General features: G+C 37.3%; 1 protein-coding gene across 3 annotated transcripts in view; it reads right to left on the reverse strand.

The window, feature by feature from the left end:
- Positions 1–3,584: 3,584 nt before the first annotated feature.
- PCMT1 (protein-L-isoaspartate (D-aspartate) O-methyltransferase) overlaps positions 3,585–24,303 on the reverse strand; it is a 35,799-nt gene continuing 15,080 nt past the window's right edge. For 2 of the 3 annotated variants that reach the window (XM_021540626.3, XM_021540623.3), the window contains exons 4-8: positions 24,082–24,186; positions 20,632–20,752; positions 15,984–16,069; positions 14,189–14,358; positions 3,585–5,801 (exon numbers count right to left, since the gene is read on the reverse strand). In XM_021540626.3, coding sequence (XP_021396301.2) covers positions 5,789–5,801; positions 14,189–14,358; positions 15,984–16,069; positions 20,632–20,752; positions 24,082–24,186 — 495 coding nt within the window. In that variant the 3' untranslated portion in view covers positions 3,585–5,788. Of the gene's footprint in view, positions 5,802–14,140; positions 14,359–15,983; positions 16,070–20,631; positions 20,753–24,081; positions 24,187–24,303 lie in introns of all 3 variants that reach the window. The other variant, XM_021540627.2, reaches the window with a different exon arrangement.

Consider the following 24,303-nt stretch of genomic DNA (forward strand, 5'->3'; position numbering starts at 1 on the left):
ACAATACAATACTTACCTAGGTTTGATCAGTATTTAGAAGTAAGGAAGTTTTTCTTCCATAATATGGGCAGCTTACTGCCCACTTCTGCAGGGGATGCGAGCCTGAACATCTCACTCAATAGTATCATAGGATAATAGCAAGGGCAGTTCCAAGAGCACATTTACAAAACAAAAAGGCTGAAATAGGTCAGTGTGATGCTCCATTTGCTTTTCAAATCCTACATAAAGCATTAGAGTTTCAATCCCAAACTGCACAGAGCCAGCCAGAGGCATGAACCAATAGCAACAGAAACATGCCACCCAAAAACAAAGGGAGAGCCTTTCTAGTAAGCCCTAACAGAATCCACAGTCACGCATCACTGAGATCTGTGCTGGCTGTTTTCATGTGCATCAGGAATTGGGATTTTTCAGTTTCTAATGACAAAAGCTAAAAGAGTAAGAGCAAAGGGAAAAGCTAGAGAAGATTCAGAGAGTGTTGATGGGCATAAAGACCAGACAGAGGCAATAAACACACAGTAATTAATATGAAAAAGAGTCCATGACACACTTGGTCTAAGCTGAGTGACCAGGATCATGCTGTAAACAAGGAATATTTAAAGGGGGGAAAAAATGTGTAAAAGTAACTCTGTTCTATATTTTTCAAGTAATAGTTAGAACAACTGAAAAAGTGAGCTGCACTCTCTGCACTGGAGCCCTGAAACACAAAGAAAGAGAAATCTAGAATTACTGGATCAGCACACTTCAGAAACAAGTTTTTAAATACACCTGCTAAAATTTTAATTTTTGCATTTATAAGGCTCCTGGCTGACAGTTATAAACCACTCATAAATCAATGAAAAGTGTATTTTGAGCAAGTTGGCAGAAACCAGACAGGGCAGAAAAGATCAGTGAATGACTGAGTCACCACTTCCTTGGCCAACAGAAATGTATAATCCTGTTCTAAAGAGGGCAGAGCAAGACATTTTAACATAGCTCTTAAAACTACCAGATCCTAATGCATTAAAGATATGAATTTAAGCTTTCTACACTCAAACGAAGTGCCTGGGCAACACAGATATAGAGGGAGCAGGGAACTTGAATGAGTGCAGGACTGTAAAGGATTTGAAAGCAGGCAGCCCAGTGGAAGATTAGGCCTATAGGGAAAGCATACCTGAAGGCTAATTCCATGCCCAAGAGATGACTGTCCTAAGGCTGCCTCTATACTCAGAGCAGAGGAGCTTCTCTAGAGCTCTGATCAGAGCAGTAGACTTACCAGGTGCTCTAAATCACCCATTTTCCTAACCAGAGGCCTTCAAAAGTGTCCTAGTCCATAAGGCACCTGCAATAAAAGTTACTGATTTATCTCAGATGCCACTTCTCCATTATAGATGAAAAAGGATTTGGCAGAACAGAATAAACAAGACACATATTGTACAAACACATAAAACGCAAACATAAGCCCAAACATGGCTGAAAGAACTTCAACTTCTCAGAAGCATTAGAGAATGTTCTCAAGAGTATCTACCAGGTCAGTTGCTCAGAAGCATCTGATGGAAATGGCTGGACTACAAAGAAACCTTACAGAATAGAAATGAGATCTCAGAGTAACTTTATCAACAGTCTTTATGAAAATAGTCTGTTGTTGCTAAAAAGGTTTTGCTAAAAGGCACAGAATTGTCTCAAGTTCTAAGTTTGGTATGATGAAACATGAAGTGAGTTATTTTCATTTCTCCTTCTGAAGCTTTCAGGCAATTCTCAGTGGGCAGCTGAATCTCCTCCATACATATTTCAGCAATAGCTATGTCCACTCAATTAATAATCTAAAGAAATACAGTTTTAGTTCCTGAGCACATCCTGCTGAGCATCTCATTAACACCCTGCCAAGAGCACGAGAGAACAGTAACAGCCTTTCATAGGAAAATTCAGAGTGTATCCACTGCATCATGAATTTGTTCTGTGTAACAAACTACTACCTGGAACAGAAAGCAGCCCTGTTTGTTGAGGATGAAGTGTGGGAGGTAAATAGGCCAGGTAGAGGGAAGTTTATATCACCTCTGCCAGCACAAGGCCAAGTTTTAGTCCATGCTTATTTTCTCAGACCTGGCTGAGGCATGGAACCCCAAACCTTGTCAGCTGAGGGGTTGGAGCACACAAGTGTGTTATTTAAAATAAAGGCAAAGTGGGGTTATGATAGCTTAAGTGTCTGTGACTTACCACAAATGGTCTGCAGTTCACAACTTTTCACAGTTAAAAGTAGATGGACAAAACTCAAATAGACTCAAGGCAAAATGTATGAACACACAAAGCAACTTAAACCCTATGCCTGAAGCCATCTATTGTACAGCACAGTACTTAAACTCTAATTTACCCTTCCTCATCTATGAAGTCTGAACATCCTGAAATGCAAAAGACCAATTTCAGACCTCATCATCTCCTGCATCTCCCGTGCCATCTGTGAGGCAACACTTCCCCTCTGATTTTTTTTTGTTTGGTTCTGCACAATCTGCATATGTGACCTCATCATCTGCCTTTTTTCTGAACCAGCACTACCCCTTATTTACTTCAGCAGAATACCTCTTCCACATTGCTTGGGACAGGGATCAAGGTTACATAAAGGTAACTATTCATTTTCTGAAATGCATCCTAATATGTTTAAAATCAGCTAAATAGAACCAAGGTTACAAATCACGAGCATGATTTGTGTTACTCATCTTTTGTATTGTGTCAAAGTTCAGAAGGAATTGTCTCATGTCTTCCTTCTGTGAACTGCATTTTAATCAAAAGCAACACAACCTAGGGCACATTCATGAGTAGCAGGAAGAAAACACTGCTACTGTTAAGAATGGGTTAAGACCTTTCTTCCTGGCAGGAAGGAAAGTGCCAGTTCAGAATTTTCCTCTGACTATTTTTACTTTACTTCTTTGTGCTGATTGGTTAATTACACAGTCCCTTCACACTCAAAAATCATGGAGCTTGTCACCCTGCCACAAAAATACTGCACATGTGGAGAGAACTGCTGCCAGCTGCAAGCTCCAGAACCTACCACACAGAGCCCCCCCCGGCTCCAGGCATTATTGCTTGGTCCAAACTTGATGACTACAAAACATTTCAGGAATCATCCAGGTGGCTTCATCAGCAGTGCTGGTGCACACGTGCTGTGTGCTGGTTTCCCTCCAAAAGTCATGCTGGCTCTGATCAGTCTGAACAGAAAAAGTACACAGGTCATTCCTGCTACAGAAACAGAAAACATCCCTACAGCACATCAGACTCCTCTGTGGAGAGCCCACAACTCTTGGTGGGTTTTCAAGGTATTGGCTTTCCAAGTCTTCTACTGTCTGGATCCCAGAAACAACACGCAGATGTGTGTTTCAGAAATTCCTAACAGACACCAAAAACCCCACTTACATTCCAGGCAGTGGAACCTACTAACAGGCTACTAACAGGCTTTGTAACTGCTGCAGTACATTAATTGACTGAAAATGGACACATAGTTCTGGTCAGTTAGCAAACCAGTATTTTTATACATGTTTTCTTCTGGATATGTGAAATCCTGTTGAAGGTTAAAAAACAACAAAACCAATCACAAAATCAGACAGACACCTAGATACAGCTTCCTCTCAATTTGTTTTATTTGGCAAAGTAGCAATTCAGACAGTTCACACAGCACTTATTCAAACTCTTCAAGTCTTCTGCATTTCAACTTGTCCTTGTCTCCAAGTTTTTACTTCAGAACCATTGCTCCATCGTGGAGGAATTTCCATTTTCGACTCCTAAATGCTACTCCTGGATACTCCTTTCTGTCCTAGTACCTTGACTATCATCAACCCCTTCAGTGGAATGGGTGCACTATTCCCACCAGCCTTGGTCCCTGAAGCCTTACACCTCCTGAAGTGGTTCTCCCCCAGGAAGCTGTCATTGGGTCTCAGCTTTAACACCACTTCCAAGTCAGGCTAGCTTATTACACTGTGTCCAGAGACAGGAATTTGGATACAGTTGAGCTCATATCTTTCATTTAACTGATTAAATTAGTGAGAAGATGTAAATAAAGCTGAACTCAAACTGAAAGATACAGCGACCAAAAGGTTGAACGTTAGCATGCATCAGTTAAGATAATTCACTTCAACACCAAGAACTAGTCACAGTTGATTGTGGGTTAGTACAAATTTGTCAGATGCAAATGGATTTTTCTGGATTGTATTTTCTAAAATATGTACTATATTAATTTCTTTATAAGATTAATCTTGTGCATGTGCTCCCAGGCTGCAGTCAGATCAGGAGGTGGTACATTAACTTCCAAACATCTAAAAAAATTAAGATACTACTATAGCATCTTTCACAGAGGAACAAAATGGGACGGGCCTTCAAAAGGCAGGTTATTTAAAACATTCTTTTTCCATATTTAGAGGCCTTTGAATTATAACCTGTATGCTTCCAGGGATTAATCCGATCACAAAATTATTGCTCTTCCACCATAAAAAGTTGTTTTGGGCTTTTTTCCAGTGATCACTATGGGTTGTTTTAGTCTATAATCCTACCAATTTTAAAAAAAGAAAGGAAAGTACACTGCTTATTTTAGTTCCTGGTTGGTCAAATATGAGCAAGGTGACTGAAGACACACTTCCCTCCTTTCCTAAAACAGCCCACCTTACTGTACTGCTTCACAATTTGCTGATGATATTTTACAGTACCAAAATAGAAAATTTAGGGCAGAAGAAACTTTTATAGCCTTCCAACTATTCTTCTACATGAAAACTGAACAAGTGCGTTTATTTGTACTTTGGAGTCCAGAATTCTTTCTGATGTGTTCCTTTTACAGCAATTTAGAATTCACTTTCTAAAAAGCCAGAATTTTTCCTGGGTGTCCAGTTATAAAAATAAGAACGTTAATACAGCAAATGGCTTTACCAAAAAGAACTTTCTTTTAGAACTAAAGGGGGTTTTGGCTTTTAATAAAGAACCTAGCAATCCACATCTCAGTCTACCTACCCATCCTAATCTTCCACACAAGCACAAAACCCCCTTTTGCTTTTAACTTTATCTGGCAAAGCAGCATTGCATAAATTGTTCAGTGATTGGAACACACCTCACCTCACAGTTATGGAGTTAGCTCCATGTGTATCACACAAGCACTGAGTTATAAACCACAACAGAATTTCAATATTACATTAGTCAGTTTTAGAAGGAAAGGGAAAACCATGTCTGTGATGTCCAGCTTGAACAGCAATGTTTCATAAGAGTGGCAATCTACCTCTGATGTTGAGAAATTTAATATATACAATGCCTGGCTTTAAGGTAAAAAAGCAGCTGATTGTATCTACTACATGCTAGTCTATGACACCATGTCAAAAGCTTAGGAAGGAAGTTCATCTCCTTTTAGTAGCATCTAGCAGACGTTGGAACACAGAAAACCTGGTATTACCTACGTAGTGTCATAAGGTGCACAGAAGCAGTTTTACCAAGGGACACAGGAGCCGATAGAAGTGAGTGTTCAAGTTCCCCCATCAAAATCAGAGTTCACAAGCTATAGGTCTTTATCTGCAGTTTTGCAGAAATTCACTTTGAACAGATGAAAGTGAAATAAAGGCATGTTAAATAAAACAGTGCCCACATAAAACTTTCCACCATTTCTTTATCAGATTTGTCTTGAGCATCTAAAAAAATAAAACAAACACCACGCTTTTCCATGCTGATAACAACAGTATAACGAAGTCCAAAACAAGCTGCAATGCTGTTGGTTTTCAAAAAGCTTTTAGAACTGGAGATGAGCAGTCCACTGTAACACTATGTTTGGGTCAAGATGATGTAGCTTTTACAATTCATCCCTGTAGAAAGAAAACACATGCAGTTATGTTTCTTCTCCCCTTGGAAATGGTATTTGAAAAGTTTTGATATTGAAACAAGTTACATTTAAGTGCTCAAGCACATCAGCAAAACTTCAGAAATCTCTTCAAGCACTTGAGAAAACAAACAAACACCAAAGGAAAGGCAACAGCAATCCCATATCATCTCATACTGCTATGTGACTTATTGTGAAATATGGGTCCCTCTATTTTACATTTAATGGACCCCTTGCTCTAAGGAAACCCCCCACACTTCACAGCTAGTAACACAGCTACCTGCCATCTGAATTCTGCTGGCTATGCACTGGCAAGCAACTGAGCCAACTTACTAGACAGAGTATTGGCAAAACCCATCCTCTGTAGCTTCCTAAAAGGCAAGTTTAGCTTCAGCTGCAGTCTCTCAAGAAAGTGGGAACAGAGTCTTGCATCCCTGTTATGCAGTTTGTACCACTTAGTTTATTTATTTCTCAGAGGAACTCGATTAGCTCCTGAAGGAGCTATGATAATTCAGGAATAGATTATAGAAAGGTCGGGGGCAGGGCAATGTGTGTGTGTGTGTGTGAGCTAAAAGGAGATCTAGTTAGGAGAAAGGATACATCAAAAAGTCTCTCTAAATCACTGAAAGGAATCTAGAAAATGCAGGGTTTTTTTCCTGTAGGACATTTAAAACATGTTGAAACTAGAAAGCCACAGAACCTATATTCCAACTATAAAGTTATCATATAGTAGTGATTAAGTATTTTTGAAGCATTAATTTTAATGCAAAACACCCATCAAATCTGAAAGCTGTGCCCTGTGCCACTCTGATCAATGGAAAACTCAAAGATACATGCTTTGCCTCTTATTTTTTTTGACAAGGCACAAGCAATCTATAAATTCAGAAGGAATTTGCTGCAATTTTTCTTTTAGTAGGTGCATCAGCCTCATTAGCCAAAACAAACAGTGTCTGAATTAGAAAAAAACTCATCAGTAATGTGATTGCTGGCTCAATACACAATAGTATTTCCAGCTATCATGCAAACTAACCCACAAAAATATAGTTCTACATGCACAAGTACAAAACCTTTAAGTTCCATAGACATTATTATGCTCCAGGAATCATATAGCATGGAATGACAGCATGCAAAACATTTTAAAAGCAACTGAAAAGGCTGTAGAAACTAGTGCTTAAATTACTAGTTTTCTATCTAATGCAGTGGGGATGCAAATGTTGTGATTTGTAAGTGATAAATATTTGCATTCTTTGCACTTTGCACTGCCTCCTAATAGTAAAGTACTAATCACACAGCTTTACAGCACTGCAGTAATTACACACAGCAGAAAAAAGCAGGAGGCGGAAGAACACATCTTGGCAGGGATAAAGAAAAATCTGTTTATAGCTAAAGGTTTGGAAGCTCTCCATATTTGCCAATCTCACAGAATTTGCTTATTTTAAACAGATAAAAAGAAATAAACATCTGATACCCAGTTTAAAATGCAGTGCCAGTGAATTCAGGACAAGTGCTTCATTCATCCCTAACACTTCCAGGAGCTGCACCATCAGTTAATTTTTACAACTTCAAGAAGTGTTTGTAAGTAATGACTACTGCTGTTGCTGGCTTAGTTTCATATGCCTAATTGTGGGTGTGATTTTTATTCTGATTCCTACCACACACTCACAGCTTTATAAAACCCTGGTCTTTTAGTGTGACAAGCAATTCATAATCTTTTAAACCCAAGGCAGATCCTCAAGAAACTGTAAGCCTAAGAAACATTCTGTATTTACTTGAAATTATTAAACATAATGATTTTACCCAGCTGCAGATGTTAGCAAGGCTTTTGCATAATGTTGCTAATGCACTTAAAAGTATTTAAAGTGTGGGTTCGTTTTTTCTTTTCCAAAATGATATTTCTACTTAAAACATAGAGGTATTATATAAATATATAATTTAAAGTAAATTATATTAGCATAGCAATGATTTCATTGTTGGTATTTTTCATTGCTTAAACATATTCCAGACATCCTATATGTGACATCCAAATTAAGTATTTTCATATTTTATTTTTTAGAACATTTACTTTATTAAAGGGGATCAGCTTTCCTCAAGAGGTTTTTCACTTGCTCTTCACTACTCCTAAATCTAACAACAGCATGCCAGCCCAAACCAATCCATGATGTGTTAAGATTATACAGCATTTATTTTCTCCAGATAGAAGTTGAATTTATATGTGCACTATTGGATCATATGTATTAGAAAGTTCCAGACAAGTCTCAGACCACCTGATAGGTAACAGTTGTCAGCTTTCTCCCTAATGTAGCACAGCTTGCAGATATAAATACATACTGCAAACCAGCACCAGCTGACCTGAGCCAATCCTATATGGATTGGAAGCTGCCAAGCTATGCAATCCACCAGATTTCAGTGACTGGTAAGAATCAGGATACTTTAGCCTATCTCCCAGTGGTACAACAAAATCTATCCTGCTACAAAGCTTAAAATGAGACTCAAAAGACAGCCCTTTCCTTGTTAAAATGATCCTGTTGTCCTCTAGAGCCACAGGAAAGATCTAGTACTTTGCATTCTTTCTAGCCACAGCTATTTACTGTGACTCTTACACAACTCACGTAATTTCTCCCCACCTTCATATATGCACTCCTTCCAATCAGCTTACCAGCTCCTGCTTAGCAAGCAGTACATGTATTTAGGGTTTAAGTCACCACAATAGTCCTTCTCAGGCTTTTGTAATTTCAGCAAGAGAAAAACTCATCTATCAAATGAGGCATCAAAGCAATTTTGTAAACTCAAGTTAAAGCAAATTTCAGAAGTCATTAGCTCAAAATTACTATTTTTGAAAAAATGTAAGAAAGTTTGAAAAATTTTCGCTTACTACTAGAGAAAACATATACATGAATATTCTACACTTCCATTATGAATATTCAACAAAAAACATTCTCAGAAAAAAAATCTAATACGCAGCTTTTCAGGTAAACTACAAACTCTAATCAACAATAAGTTTGGGATACAAGTAAGTCATGGAGCTTTGTGATCCCTCACCACCTCTTTAGTGGAAGGGATTCAAATTCAATATTTAAACAAACATTTATAAATCTGTCTGAAGTCTGTATCTCACTCTTTTAGGTCCACTTCAATTTTCTTGTCATTAGGCAGCATTTGACTTTCCCTTCTCAATACGTCATTCATCTACGAAAAACATGGTGTCATTACTAAAAGTGAAATTCAGAGTGTAGCCTTTTATGAATTAGAAACACAGCATCTACTCAATGTTTCAGCACCCCATTATTTCTCACTTAATAACTTTAAAGATGCAATATTTAGACTTGCAGCATTTTAATCTGGAAAGGTGCTATTATAATATATTTATTATTTGCTATGATCAATCATAAAATTGAGAATAAATTGAAATGATAAAGGAATTTTTTCAGTAATCTACTGTATCAGATATACGACAGTCACATTTACATAACTGTATTGGGTTTGCCTAGCAAAGTTTTGGTAGTGGTGAGGGAAGAGTGTACTGTAGGGGTGGCTTCTGTGAGAAGCTGCTTTAAGCTTCCTCCGTGTTCCACAGAGCCAACACCAGCTGGCTCCTAGATGGACCCTCACTGAGCCAGTCAGGAATGGAAGCAACACCTCTGTGGTAACACATTCAAGGAAGAAAACAGTTATTGCACAGAGAAGAGTGGGGTGAGAACAGCCCTGCAGACACCCAGATCTGGGGAGGAAGGGTAGGAGCTGCTCCAGGTACTGAGCTGAGATTCCCCTGCAGCCCCTGGTGCAGACCATGGTTAGGCAGCTGTGCCCCTGCAGCCCATGGAGGATCACAGGGATGCAGAAATGCACCTGCAGCCCCTGGAGGAGTCCGTGCTGGAGCAGGTGGATGCCTGAGAGGAGACTGTGAATATGTGGGAAACATGTTGGAGCAGGCTCCAGGCAGAGGCCTGCAGACCCATGAAGAGAGGAGCCCCCAGTGGAGCAGGTTTCCTGGTAGCACTTGTCACCCTGTGGGGAATCTACACCGCATCCCAAGAACAGCGACACACCTTGGAGCAGTTAATGAAGAACTGTAGCCCATAGGAAGGACTCATGTTGGAGAAGTTCATGAAGGATTGTGTCCTGTGGGAAGGACCCCCACAATGAAGCAGAGGAACGACTCCCCTCCCTGAGCACCAGGAGGAAGAACATATGATTAAATGACTGCAAACCCCATTCCTTGCCTCATTGCACTGCTAGGGGGCAGGATGTAGAGCTAGGAAGGAGGGACAAGGGGTGCAGGAAATGTGTTTCAGGGTTTGTTTTACCTTTCATTATCCTGCTTTGATTTTGCTTGGCAAAAATTTCAATTAACATCCCCAAGTCAAATCTGTTGTAACTATGGTGGTATTTGGTGAGTGATCTCTGCCTGTCCTTAACTCACCAGCCTTCTGTTGTATTCTCTCTCCTCTGTCCAGTTGTGGAGGGAGCAGCTTTGGTGAGCACCTAGCATTCAGTAAGGGTCAAACCACCCTGATACATAATACATAATTCCTAAATTTAAACTAAAGTATTTTATGCAGAGATTCTTTTTGCCAAAGTAAAATAAAAACTTAAACCGCAATCATTACTCTGCATGGCCTGAGGAATTCCAGCAAACAATTCTTGCTAATTTCAAACTAAACTGGTCAACTAGCTCATCAAGGGCACTTGAAACATTGAATTAGAGTTTGTAAGCAGAAACATATTAAAAGGTATCCTAATAAATACATTTTCCAAACTGGTATTAATCATGGTTTTTGTAGATAAGTGGGATACAGTAACAGCCCGAGTTTAGTCACTGAAGTTTTTTCTCCAGAAAGGTCATACTGTCATTATAATTTCGTATTTTACCAGCAAATATGAATTTAGCATGACATATAAAAATAATTTCTACTAATACAATATATAAGACAAAAGTAGTTTTTAACATTTTTAAACAGCTGCCTGTCTGGAAATCAAATCTGAAATGCAACAGAAACTCACTGCTCTTATTTACATTGTTATTCTCTTATGCCTCTGTATGAGCAGTAGTGTGGCCAGCAGGACAAGGTATCCCCTTAAAGTGTTAAAAGAGGTCTTGAAGCAGGCCTTAGGAACATGGTTTAGAGCGGACTTGGCAGCACTAGCTTACAGTGAGACTCAAAGACCTTAAATGTGTTTTCTATCCTAAATAATACCATGATTCTATGACACTTAAAACTGTCTTTCCATGTAAGTAGTAAGTGAAGTAATAAGTTTCATTTCACAGAGAAATAAAACCAGAGATATCCTAACTTATACAAAATCTGCCCATAAGGCAGCCATCAAGCCATGCTCCCAACTGTGCAACACAAGGGGCCTCTCTCCACCTTATTTTTCAGTAAAAAAAACCCAAAACAATTGAAGTTTTATATGAAAGGATACCCTTACTGGTATAATCCCATAACTGGGCATTGACTGCTGGATCTCTGGCACACTGCATTGTTTTGTTTTGTACCAGAGATAGGGTTCCTGTGTATATTCTACTTCTAAATGTTCCAGGAAGTCACAGCTGAGAGGATTCCCACCAATATTGGGGGCTTAAAAAATTACTACTGCAACTGAACCAAAACTACAAAGTCATGGCCTAAATCTAAATAAATTTAACAGTATTCACAAGTAAGATGCTTTATTTAGCACAGTATTGAAATCCTTTCGCTATAAGTTCCAGTTTTACATAAGCAAGCATGATACCTGAAGACGGGGTTGACTTCAAACATCACTTAAGAGTGTTGTGCTGCTTTGCAAAAGCACGTTACAGCCCCATTAAAGAACATTCCAAAATGTGAATGGCTCAGCAAAAATTTAAACAGCTTCTTTCCTGCCAACTAGAGGGTCTGTTACCCCAGGAAAACACTGCTGGCCTATCAACTGTATTCTGTGGAGGGACACCCGTTGTTCATTCAATGTGATGAAAGAGTTACCTGTATTAGGAATGAAATCACATAATGTAAACCGAAAGAATGACAAAGTAAACACACAGAATTGAGCTAATCTTAAAATTATTATTGTTTAATGAATTTGAGATTTACAGCGACTAGACTCCCATACACTAGATTTTTATTACAGAAACTCTTAAGACATGCTTTTTCAGAGGAGTCTCTAACTGAACTCTGCTCACTGATTTTGAGCAATTTAGAAAAGAAAAACTGAAGTCTAGGAAGTGAAGAAAAAGCACTTCTTTTATCTTTGATGCTAGCACAGATAGCAAATGCTGACTTATAGTTAGGAATTTCCTTAGCAGCAGCTGCCTGACCATACACTTCATAGCCAGCAACAGGGAAAAACAAAAAAAAGAAAGATGTGACCTCCTGTAAGGTCAGCAGTACATTGATAGTTATCCTAGAAAATGAAATGGGAATTTTCTTCAGATCACAAAAAGAACAATTAAAGAAATAGCAAATGTTACAAGAAGTAGACTTCTGAGATTTTCTTTAACAGAGAGTCCCAAGACTGAATGAAATTTAAATGTGCATAGCAAGATACAGCCTCTATGCCATTGCAGATGAACCTTTCAGGCTAAGCACTGATAGCTTCTGATAACACCACTGTAAATTCTTAAAATAAAAATAAATAAATAAAATCAAGAAGTGTTTCAGAAAAGCACAGAAAATGGCATGAAATTGTGGGGGAAATAACCCTACAGTATGCATGACTGAAGAAGGCCCAAAGACAAGCTATTAGCTCTTCCCAAGCTAGCAGACAAAATGAAATACCAAACTGCACAGAAGAGATGCAAAAAAATCAGAATTCTAGTCTTTAACACAGTAGTCTGCCTCCACTTGCAGCAAGGGATAAATACTGTCATTTGGGAAACCCTTCCTGAAGTGTATTCTGAACACATACTGCTATCCTTTTTTTGGCATACCAAAAAAAAATCCCAATTGCTACTATAATCAGATTAGGTGGAAAGAGAGAAAAATCTATGGAAACTCTCTGAGAGGAGGAAGACTTAAGAAGACGACTACTCTTTTTTAGAGCAAGTGAAGCATGGACTCCAAACCTAAATGAAACATTTGCCAGAGGAGGAAACTGACCACAAAGGAAAGCTTCCAAAGCCCTACAAGAGGCAGGAAAGCCCCGAGTACCACACTGAGGGAATACTGGCAATATTCGAGGCCAAGGCATTCATTTGCATAACAAATACAAAACATTTGAATAACAAGCACGCTTCATAAGCTTTGAAATAAGCAGTATCTCACTGAAATTGTTTTAAGAGTAATTTGTACATGGTGGCTATACAGTAATCCAAGAAACACTGAAATGAGGTTTCACTAAGCAACAGTATGCAAACTGCTTTATTTGTCTTTTTTTCTGAGTATTTTGATAGGTAGATTAAGTATTCATATTCAAATCACAAGCTATACTCCAAAATATCAAGGGGAAAAAAGCCACAAATCTAAATTTAGGTTTTAAAGCTCAAGAGCTGTTTTCAGAGCTCAGTGCACATCTCTGTACTTCACTCTTGCCAATAATACATTCACAAGCACTTTCTGCCAGTAAGCAAAGCAGCACTGCTGCTTTGTTCATTCACTGCTGCATGTTCATACACATGCCTAGCATGGCTTAAGCTGACAGCTGCATTAAGTCTATTTATTCATTTATTATTGGCTGTTCAATTCAGCAAACTGGAAGGTTTCCTACTTCTAGAAAGGCCTTTAGAGTTTGCTGTATTGGCAAACACAAATACTGCCCCATCAGAGACAGATGACAGACTTCTAATAACATGTCTAAGAAAATTTTCTAAACTACTCAACTACATTTATACTTTAGGGAAGAAGGAATTATCTTCTCTACGTTTTTCTACTTGAAGGCTAAAGGAAAAGCGCTTTCAAGATCATCTACATTTTCCACAAAGGATTTTGCTAAGATTTTTCTTCATTTGTAGTGTTTCAAAAAATAAAAAATGAACACCCAACTACCACTAACTTAAAGGACAGAACAGTATTTATTAAGTAAAATTTTACACTTCACCCTAATTATTGGGTAAAATAGTTATAAAAAGTTCATTAAAAGTGAAGCTTAACCTTAGAAAATTCTGTGTTTAAAACAACAAATAAGAATATTCAAAACACCAAAGACTAAAGAAAACATGTCCAAAAAAGACAAAGTGCAACCCATGCAATATTTTTCTTCTGCTTTTAATTTAACTCAAACTTAGCATAACCTCCCTTGAGTGATGTAGTAATGCAGACTGAGTCACTTTTCATGGTATGGAGTAGCAGAAAGCAATGACAGCAGCAAAGGCAGGCCTTGCAGTCTATCTGCTTAAAATTCACACCCTTTCACCTTGCATGTGTGTGGAAGAAGTTAAGTGGAACAGAAAATCACTTCCACCTGGACCACTGCTTCTCTTTATCTGTTAAAGGCACATATATCACTCCCATCAGAGGCTTCATTTTGACACTGCCATCTTCTAGTTTGTCATACTGTTCGAGCATCTGGTTTCCCCCAGCAGGGCCAACTGGTAATATCAATCTTCCGCCAGGTTTTAACTGGTCTATAAGCTAGAACACAACACAGAAATTAGAATGTAACCAGCCACTTCAGAGAAGCTGGATCCAAAGTTTGTTACAGTAGATTAATTAATCCAAAGTTTGTTACAGTTTTGCCATTATGCATCTATCTACTTTTATGCAGTAGATAACTACTTCCATTAGGAAAAATAAATAGTGCATTGAAAATGAGAGTATTACAGCAACATGGTACAAAAACTGGTATTACAGTAAAATGATTTAATTGACTGGGTAGGTTGCAGTTGTATTTTCTATATACATGAGGGAAACATGTAAATCACAAATTATTTTTACAGCAGATTCAATCTTTTGAAACTCTTTAACTATTCAATAGTTATTGTGCATCAGTACAGGCCCATTGTCAAAAATTCTGGGGTAAATTATCTCCCCTTAAGCCCTCAGAATAAGATTTGAGATTGGTGACTTTTCATTATTTCTCTTCCTGGAAAAATTTTATCTACAACACACTCACTACCCAACAGCTCCTCTTTCATTTTGTGAATGGAACAGCCTTTTATGAAACTAGCCTAGCATATATGAATATGACTAAGATAAGTGACATGTAAACACGGTATGTGAGAAATGCTTGTATTTTTTTTCCATTAAAAGAGGCTAATCACAGTAGTCTCAAGGAAAATTTCAAACTTCCCAGACATCATGAAAAAAAACCACTTAATCCCCATTGCTAACAAAAGTTATAATTGAGACCCGTTTCATTCACAAATAAGCTTTCAATTACTTTTTTGAAACATTTGTCAACATTTGCATTTTTGCTGGGAACATCGTCCCGCACACCCCCACCAAAAAAAAAAAAAACCCAACGAAAAAACTCAAACAACAAAATACAAACAAATAAATCCCCCTCAAAAAAACCCCAAAAAACCAAAAAAAAAACAAACCTAAAACCATAACCTACTTTAAAAATTAAGCAAAAAAAAACCCACCACCACCGGTCATTGTTTGAAAATGTCCAATTTGTCTATAACACCTCAAAGCCCAGTCTTTCATTATCCTCACTAAGATTTAAAAACCTTAACTGGCATCTAGCATATAAAAATCATGCTATGTATTACCATCATGTGCCTGGTGAAGAGAAGAGAAAAAAAATCTTATTTGTAAAAATGGACTATATGTATGCATACTCTAAAGTCCCAGTTACTCTTCAGCTTCTCTGGTAAGAACTGCCCTGTATCATTCTGAAAGCTATGAACAAATGGCACTGTTTGTACTTCCAGCTGAGCACTTTACTTTCAACAGACTCAGTGCTTTGGAACTTGGGAAATGCACTTAAATTGAAGTGTAATTCATTGTTTGCTAAAATTGAATTACCTTATTAAATAAAATTCTCCATTTCATTGTTGTAATAGAGGGTTGCACACATGTAATTTTAAAATATGTTTATTTAAAGCAGAGTTATTAGAATATACAGCTGTATCAAACCAACAGGAAGCCCAGTTGTAACAGAGACAAAAACCCCACACCATACAGTAATACCACACTGTCCACTGATACTCCCAGCAGTGCAAGCTACCAAGTATTTTACATATAGATGTAAGCAAAGCATTCTCTACAGCTAAGATATTACAGAAACACACACACAGAACATAAAGGCTTACTGCTTGGGGCACAACTGGGGCTGCAGCTCCAACATGAATGGCATCATAGGGAGCTTCTTCTGCATATCCCATTCGTCCATCTCCCACTGCAAGAAAACACTATTTTTTAAAACATTTTCAAAAGGACTGGAGTAAACAGCTGGTTTTCCATATCTACACATAAAAAAATAACACATTTGTAAAATAACTGCAACAAAACACCCTTATATGTGCATACACATGCTTACAAAATACACTAAATACTATGGAAGCATCTGAAATTAGAAAGCATGGATATATAACGAAAGTTCTTGAAAACACATGATCCACCTAGAAAAGATAAAGTATTTATGTTCCCTACCGATTCCAGTGCAGGTGAGTTTCCCCCCTCATTTACCCTCTTAGTACGTAACACTTTGCTTTGCCTTGTCATGTACACCATTCTTAAACATAATGCAAATCCTAAATCCAAAGCATTAAATGTCAGAAGCACATATCAGAAGACTCCAAAGGTGAGGAAAATACAAAGGAAGTGTTCCCATGGACTATATGCCTACAACTGCATTACCAGTTGGAACAAAAGCCCACACCTATATGCATACATTAATGCAGTACTGCAGTAACCTCTGCACACCCCACATTCCAGCAGACTGGCCCCACTACTCTTCCTGCAGACAATCACTGCTAACAGAGAGAGCCAGGTCAGATTAATGGCTAAAGCTCCAGTTGACTGCTTGGAAAATTCTAGGAGCAGCAAAGGTTTTCAGAGGTTACCAGTGCTGCTTGAACTTTGGAGGAGAACTCATGGAGGAGCACTCTATCACAGATGTCTCATACCGTCCCAGTTATGCAGAAGGAAAGAGTAACATTCTGGGTTTTCTAAGCCAATGAAATGTGACAAACTAAACGGGACCTTGAGTTAAGTTTTGAAAGAAGGCAATGTGGATATGGCATCCACAGAATTTACAGGAAAGCAACAGGAAATCAAAGGAAGTTAGGCAGGCTCTCTCTGGAGTTATTTAGAACAAACATAGTAAGTGAGGCTGAAGCAACCATAAATTCGTACTATGTGATTACAGAAGTTCCAATAATCAGTCAAGAAGAAAAAACATAGAAGTTAATTCCTCTGATCAGCACAAGTAATTTGGAGTTTCCCATCTTCAGGCTCAGATTTGACTTCTTTCAAACACCATTATCACAGGTTAATTAAAACTGAAAGAGTCAAAAGAACTGCTACAGCCTGGTCAGAGGCTGAAAAAATCCCAATTTTTTGCCTTCCAAAAACTTACAAGGCAGAAAAAAACCCCATGGTAACCACAGCATGATAAGGAGGGTCATCTGGACAGTAAGAGCATCCCTAGGTATCCAAGAGTACAAGAAGACCTGGACAGCTCCTCAAACCAATTAAAACTGAAGTGTTTGTAATTTTCCTTATGAGGTCCTAAAAGATGACCCTGGCAATGACCTTTTGCATTCATGCTCATTAGGAGAGCGCATTTCCTCAGAAGCTGAGAAGCCTTTTAGAAGTCAGTGACATAAATACTCTTATCAATTCTGACCAGCACAAGCTCCAACCAAGGGCCACAAACAAAAACTGCCAAGCAAGAAGTACCAGTGCTTCAAGTGAACTCATCCCTATTGATCACCATTTCCACTAAGTCAGATGGCAACAGAGATCACCAGTAATGAAAGTTACAGTATTTTCAGGATGTAATCCCTCTGACTGCCAAAGCATATAATTAATACTTGTATCTTAGTAGCACTGTACAACTCTTCTAATGAAGCAGCAATCATATGTTACTGAATCAAGCTGCTGTTCCATCAGAGATGGCAATGAAGAAAGACTTCTTTAGGTTATTCATCCAGATACTGCTATAAATTATGTTAGTTACAGAAGAAGGCAGATCCTCATTCCCCAGGGTGCACAGCAGGCCTTAGAAGCAGCCATCTCCAGTATTGCTGGCAAAATAAATGATTGCCAAGTTGAAGAAGCTGCTGTGAAAGAAACTGCTGTCACTTCTGAAGAAGAACACATGTACTCTGAGACATAAATGTCCCTAGTGCACTCTCCAGAGAAGTGGAATGTGACTTCTGCACATCTTATCACTTTACTGAGAGGTAAAACAGACTCAAAAGCAACTAATCCCTATGCTCTCAGAATCAATACCTAACATCTTCAAAAACAGCACACACTCAACCAAAGGGGGAAACAATCAAGCTCCCTTCATATGCATCACGCACAGCATGGCTCTTCCCTTTTAAAATACACTAAAATTCTTACAGTTACAGAAGAAATATATCCACCCACAAAGGCAACACAATTTTAGATATCCAGAACATTTAAAAAATAGTTAAGTTGGCATTCATATATCCAATGTCATTCAAATTACTGTATTATTCAATGTCCAAAGGGAAAGAGAAGCTCAAACTTTCAGCTTGTGTTTAAATCCTGAATAATGTTACCTACCCAACTCCTATCTCCAGTTACATGCAGCCTGTTAGTGAAGAAATTGTGGTGGTGGGTGGCAGGAGGTGATGAGGAAAAAGTGTCAGGACATTTTGATATAAAAAGGTTCTTGCTTATAAATCCAAACCTGATCTACTGATCAGAGTACCCAATACTTCAGTGCCTCTATACAGACCTGTTTCACACAGAGTTGTAGCATGAGCACAGAAACAGAAGAAAATTACTTCCATCAATCATTTAGAACCCCTCATCCTCCCTGGCTGTATCAGCAAATAGTGCAGTACAATAGAAGCAGATCTGTACAGCAAAAGTTTTTGCTGAGAACCTGGCATCCACACAACTTATACACTTCAGGATAATTGCTGCAGTCTAGATCTAAGTCTTATTGTCTTAATATGCACATATCAAACATATCTGGCTGCTTCTTGGAACACATAATCCTGTCTAGTTTAATCCAAGAGGAATCAAATTGTGCTTTTCAGGAATAGTCTCACACGATCCAAAGAGTGATAAGTGGAAACACTTGAGAGATTCACCTCATTTCCTCCTGATATTAAGAGGAAACAAAAAAATCAAGTTTAAAAAAAAATTTGAAAAAATCCACAAACTAACTAAAGACATGTTAGTCCAAGTATACCTATTCCCAATGTCTCAATGCAGTTGTAATGAGACACCCCAAAATAATTTTGGTGTTCCTGAAATACAGTTATGGTATATGTGACATAGGACAAAGCAGAGTAGAATGTCTGAAGCACACTGTGAAAAGCCAACAAGTGACACATCTGGTCTTATTTCATACAGCTCCCATGATCAATTAACTGGTTTTCACAACTTTTTTGTTTGTGTATTTGAGATGGGGGGGTTTTGGGTGGGATTTTCTTTTGCTGTCTTTTTGTTTTAAATTAACAGCCATCTGGATTCTTCCTCCACATCAAAGAGTTCCCAGGAATCCAACACAGTTGAAACATTCTTCTCCACCTAATTCACAGAAGTATTACTTGTTCATCTGTACTTTTTTAAAATGTACCTCACAACAAAACTATCTACAAGTCTCTTAGTCAACCTGCTACATAGTCAAAAATAATGTAGATAATTATGTTTACTGAGAATTCTAGACTTGCAAGACCACCAGAGTTTGTTTCAGGAATGAAATAAAAATTGCTTTTGTACAGCATCAATGGAAATTATTCCCTCATTCCTCCTCTGCAGCCCTGGCAGCCTAACTTATTTTCCAAGAAGTTCTGAGATATAAGCGTTCTCTGTGAGATACGGTGCATTTTATACCTGTGTACATGTTGATAAACTTATTTAAAAAAAATTAGAAAAGTCCCTCATTTACAAGAAAAGATCAAGAATCAAAACGCTAATTAAGCTAAGAGCCAAACATCACATAATAATAATTTTTCCAAGTGTTCTTGTAAGAAGCCTCAAAAAATTTCCAGACCTTCAACTTCTTTTTTAAACATAGTGAATAGAATGACACTTTCTTCTTGCCAGCCTTGCATCTTCTAAGAAAAACAAACATTAACCAAACAAAAAATCCCAAACAAAGGAAAAGAACAAACAAAACCCAAGTCCATTTTTTTTAAGTAAAAAACATTATTTAAAATAATTCACTGTCCTTTTATCATTTGGGCATTATTTCCACTCAGTAACTCTAACTGAATTAAAGTACTTTGGTGTCAATCACTTCCCTAACATCCAGCTACTGACAATTTTAAAAACAAGTGAAATAAACATCAGTGGTGCATACTGCCATTCTAGTACTTTTTCCACTTGAATCTTTGCATGCAGCTTTCTCAGCTACTCTATCAGAAATATGAAGGCTTTGTTAAAACACTTAAATTTAGATGACAGGGTATTTATTCAAGAACAGTTGTAAATTTAACCCCAATTTTAAATAACAAATACAACACGACAGACCTTCAACATGTATTTTTACCAAAAAAAACACTGCCCTGTTAACCTTTTCTAGTAGAATGATTATATAGTCTTTGAGATCACCTGAAGTCATACTCTGAAAACTGGGGGAAGATACTAATTTTCAAGAGCAATTTAAATTTTAAAGTTTTCATTTGGCTTCTCTTTCTTGGGTTTAGCTTATTAAATTCAAACCTTTAAAAACATCCAATTCAATCATTTTCAACCAGCTGCTAGAAAGAATATCAGTTTAATTAGTAAGTATATCAGTCTGATGCTCACCAATCAGTTTCACTCTTCCTGAAGACAGCAATGTGGGATCGTCTTTTTTGACATTATTTATTGAGTCATCTACTAGTTCTTTGATATGATCAATTCCTACAACTTGTCCTTTGGGACCAACCTGGAATAAAAATATACAGTTGAAGAATTTCTGCTAGTTTTATTTACAGAATGAGTATTTATACTTTCTGACCTCATTTCTCTAAAATAAAAACAAAAACTGGAAAGTGGAAGTATATTTTCCCAATGTTATTAGAACTACTGTTAGAAATGACAAATTTTGACTGCTAGAAGCACCTGATAATTAAAGTGTGTCTGCACAGTTTTATAAATACTTGTTAGTGCACTCTTTTTGAGATGCAATTCAGTTGTGTTAGCTTTGTACGTGGAGATTTCTTCTTGGAATTTCTAGAAGTTAAATTTGATCATGTTTGTTTTCATTATCTGCAATAAAAAGTAACAATGTCAAGAACAAAGGCTAGAACTAATCTCCTTTCACACTGAGTAAGACTTACTAAGGATTAAGGTTCTTTTAGAGAAGACCTTACTTCAAGGATTAAATAATGATTTTTATTCAAAATCATCTCAAGAGTCCTATTCTTTCAGAAGCAAATGCTGCTATTACTAGTCAGGGACAAACTACCTTCCACTCACCCTTGCATTCATGAATCTACTTTCAGATTTACAGCTCTCCTCCACAGGAAGAGTGGAACTTCTGAGAGCTCTTAACTCAAAAAAGGTCACAAAATCTCTGTATTCTGAGTGGGGAAAAGTCTACTAACAAAAACTTCTCCATTACTGGTATTTCTTCAATAATTTTGTCTTTAGTCCAGAAAAAAACATTCAAAACCAATCCAAATCTTAAAAAAACTGACCACTTTTAACAGAATTCAGCTCAAAGACCACACTAGCAGAGTACATCCTAGCAAGGCCCATGTTGCCTAACAACTTTCTATGGACACATCTACACGCATTGTTTATGCTTCTTTGTCTTACATTTTAATATTGTTTAGACATGGAAAATTAGTAACTGGTTATCCGGGAATTATTTTTGTTTTAATATGAACAAGTCCTATGTAAAAAAAACATTAAAAAAGCAGTGTTAGCTTTTCTTGTTTGAGTGGAAGACCATTCCAGCCTTTTAAACACAGCAAGACACAGAGCAAGTTTTCACTATGACAGTCATGGCTTGCTGTTCAGAGGAATGCCTGGCAGTCAGTTGTACAATAAACTGGCAAAAGATCCAGTATATTCCAAACAGTAACATCAAAGAAATGAAAATTTAACAAAATGGTCAGAGCACAAAATAGTCTGATAAGTAAGAGAACCTCCTGCTGCATGTGACAGACCATTATGCTATTTCTGAGTCCTCATCAATTGCCTCTGTTACCCTGAAACTGTGAAGCGCGTGCAATTGAGACAACACAAAGAGGCACAATTTTTGGATCTCTATGTTAAGAATAAAAATATGGACCACTTTTTTCATTAATCCAATACTGACAGGATGAAAACTGCAATTAATTTAATTAGCCAGCAACCTTCAAAAGTAAATAAACTTAAACTTATCTACATAGCTTGCAAAATTATCTTAGACATTTAACATGAAAATCTAAACAACAGTCTTCAAGATACTTTACTAGTCTAAGTAAACATAAAGCTTTCCCAGAGGTACCACAAATGAGATTATCATCATAAGAGTAAAATTGTCATCTATGAGCACTGAGGCACTTGTGCTACAAACGTGAGCTACTAATTCTAGATCTCAAGTAGACTGAGAAGCAACATCAGCATAGTCACAAAAAACACATCCCCAAGTGAATTTTGGTGGCAAAACACTCTACCATTAAGTCCCACAATAAACTGTGTCCCAGGGTAACTTTATGATGCTTGTATCCCCAACCATCTGTAACTTCTTTCAAGTTTTTGTTACAGTAAGCAGTGTTATCAAGCAGAATGAAAGCATTTACCCAATTTTTCATTACACACATCTGTAAGCCATTCCAACGCAAACAACCAAGGAGGATTCATAAGAGGCACATGACATTTATATGGCAATAAAGAGATAGAGGGATTAACTTCAGGAAATCTGGAAAGAGATTTCCTTTTTGTGCTGATTCTGACTTCTCCATAGCTTGTTTTAGTAGGAAAAAATGCACAACTACAGTTGTGCATGTCCTATTGAAAATGGCTATTCCTTTACGCATTCATAACTTTAGTGAGATATATATAGCCTGGACAAAAGTTTTAATGCTTGTAGGATTGGTGTTCCCATACTAGCATTTGAATACTGACTTCACAGACCAAAAATAATAGGCAGCAAGTTGAATTAAGTGCCATTTAAGATTTCCTCTAAACTGCAGTTTGGTTAACTTATTTCAACTACTTTTTTTTTTTTTTTCCAGATTTTGCAGCTAACACTTAGAAATCTAAATACTTTTGCAAGTTCATTGCCTCGTTCTAAACACTCTCAGCTAACTCTTAACACTGGGAAACAGAAGTGATTGCAGACTCAGATTGGTGCTTGAAAACAGAAAACCACGTAACAAATAAGCTTAGATGAGAAATTATCATATGTATCAACACATTTCAAATTAACTTTGCAGAAAGACAAAACAAAAAAATATAGCTGGCAGTTTAATAAAGGTCTCTACTAATCATAAAGCAATTATAAAGCCCTGGAAGAGAGAAAGTAGAACTGATTATATTCCTCTTCATTAATCAGTCTAAGAACACAATAGCTACAGCCACTAAAATCCAAATTTTAAAATATTTTTTATTTTTTCATCTTTTTTTTTCCCAATGTAAGATAGGGAAGAACAGAAAATTCCTTAGGTACCAAATTCCTAGGCTGAATAACACAACTGAGATTAAGTTACTTGGCAAAGACATAAAATTTAAATTAATATCTAACTTTATAAAGGTTAAATGGACACTTACAGTAATACTTGTGCAATATAACAAGAAAAGAAAGCAATTAAATTCAAAGACAATTTATTATATACGTAAGATGTTTTCCTGTGGAAATAAGATTCTTTTACGCTTCACTGAGCTTTCCTTGTAACAGGAATCCATGATGATTTATCACAATGAGAACATTCACAGCCACTCAAGATAACAAAATTTGAACTGTTCAAGACAAACGTCTTCATCCTTCAAGATAGAAAGTAACAACTAAAATTCAAACATTAAAAAAACCCAGAACAATCTAAAACCCCTAAACTTCCTCACTAGGGGGTTTCTTCATTACATCATTTATTGGGCTATTTAACTTGAACATCTATTATCAGCTACCATAAGAAATGGGCACCAATAACACCCAGGAGAGTAAATTATTTTCTGTACAATATACTTCAGTCCATTATGAAGAATGCTTTTCTTTGCCTTGTAATTCAGAGTTACACTTGAGTCCAAGCAGTTGTGATGATCAAGGGATTGAACTGAACAACTCACCATTCGCGAAAAGCACGCTGTAAGAATTCCACTCCCAGATCCTACATCGAGTGCTTTGGCTCCTTCATGTAGCTGATCAGATAGAAGTTCAAGTGCATATGCATGCTAAGAGAACACAGAGAGATAAAATTTCAAATTATTTCAAGTGTCTGTTTTACTCAATATATGTTAATTTGTTCAGAGATTTTGGGAAATGCCCTGAGCATTTGTGTAAGAAATTTC

This window comes from Lonchura striata, chromosome 3 (genome assembly GCF_046129695.1).
Source record: "Lonchura striata isolate bLonStr1 chromosome 3, bLonStr1.mat, whole genome shotgun sequence".
In the NCBI taxonomy this organism is placed as follows: Eukaryota; Metazoa; Chordata; class Aves; order Passeriformes; family Estrildidae; genus Lonchura; species Lonchura striata.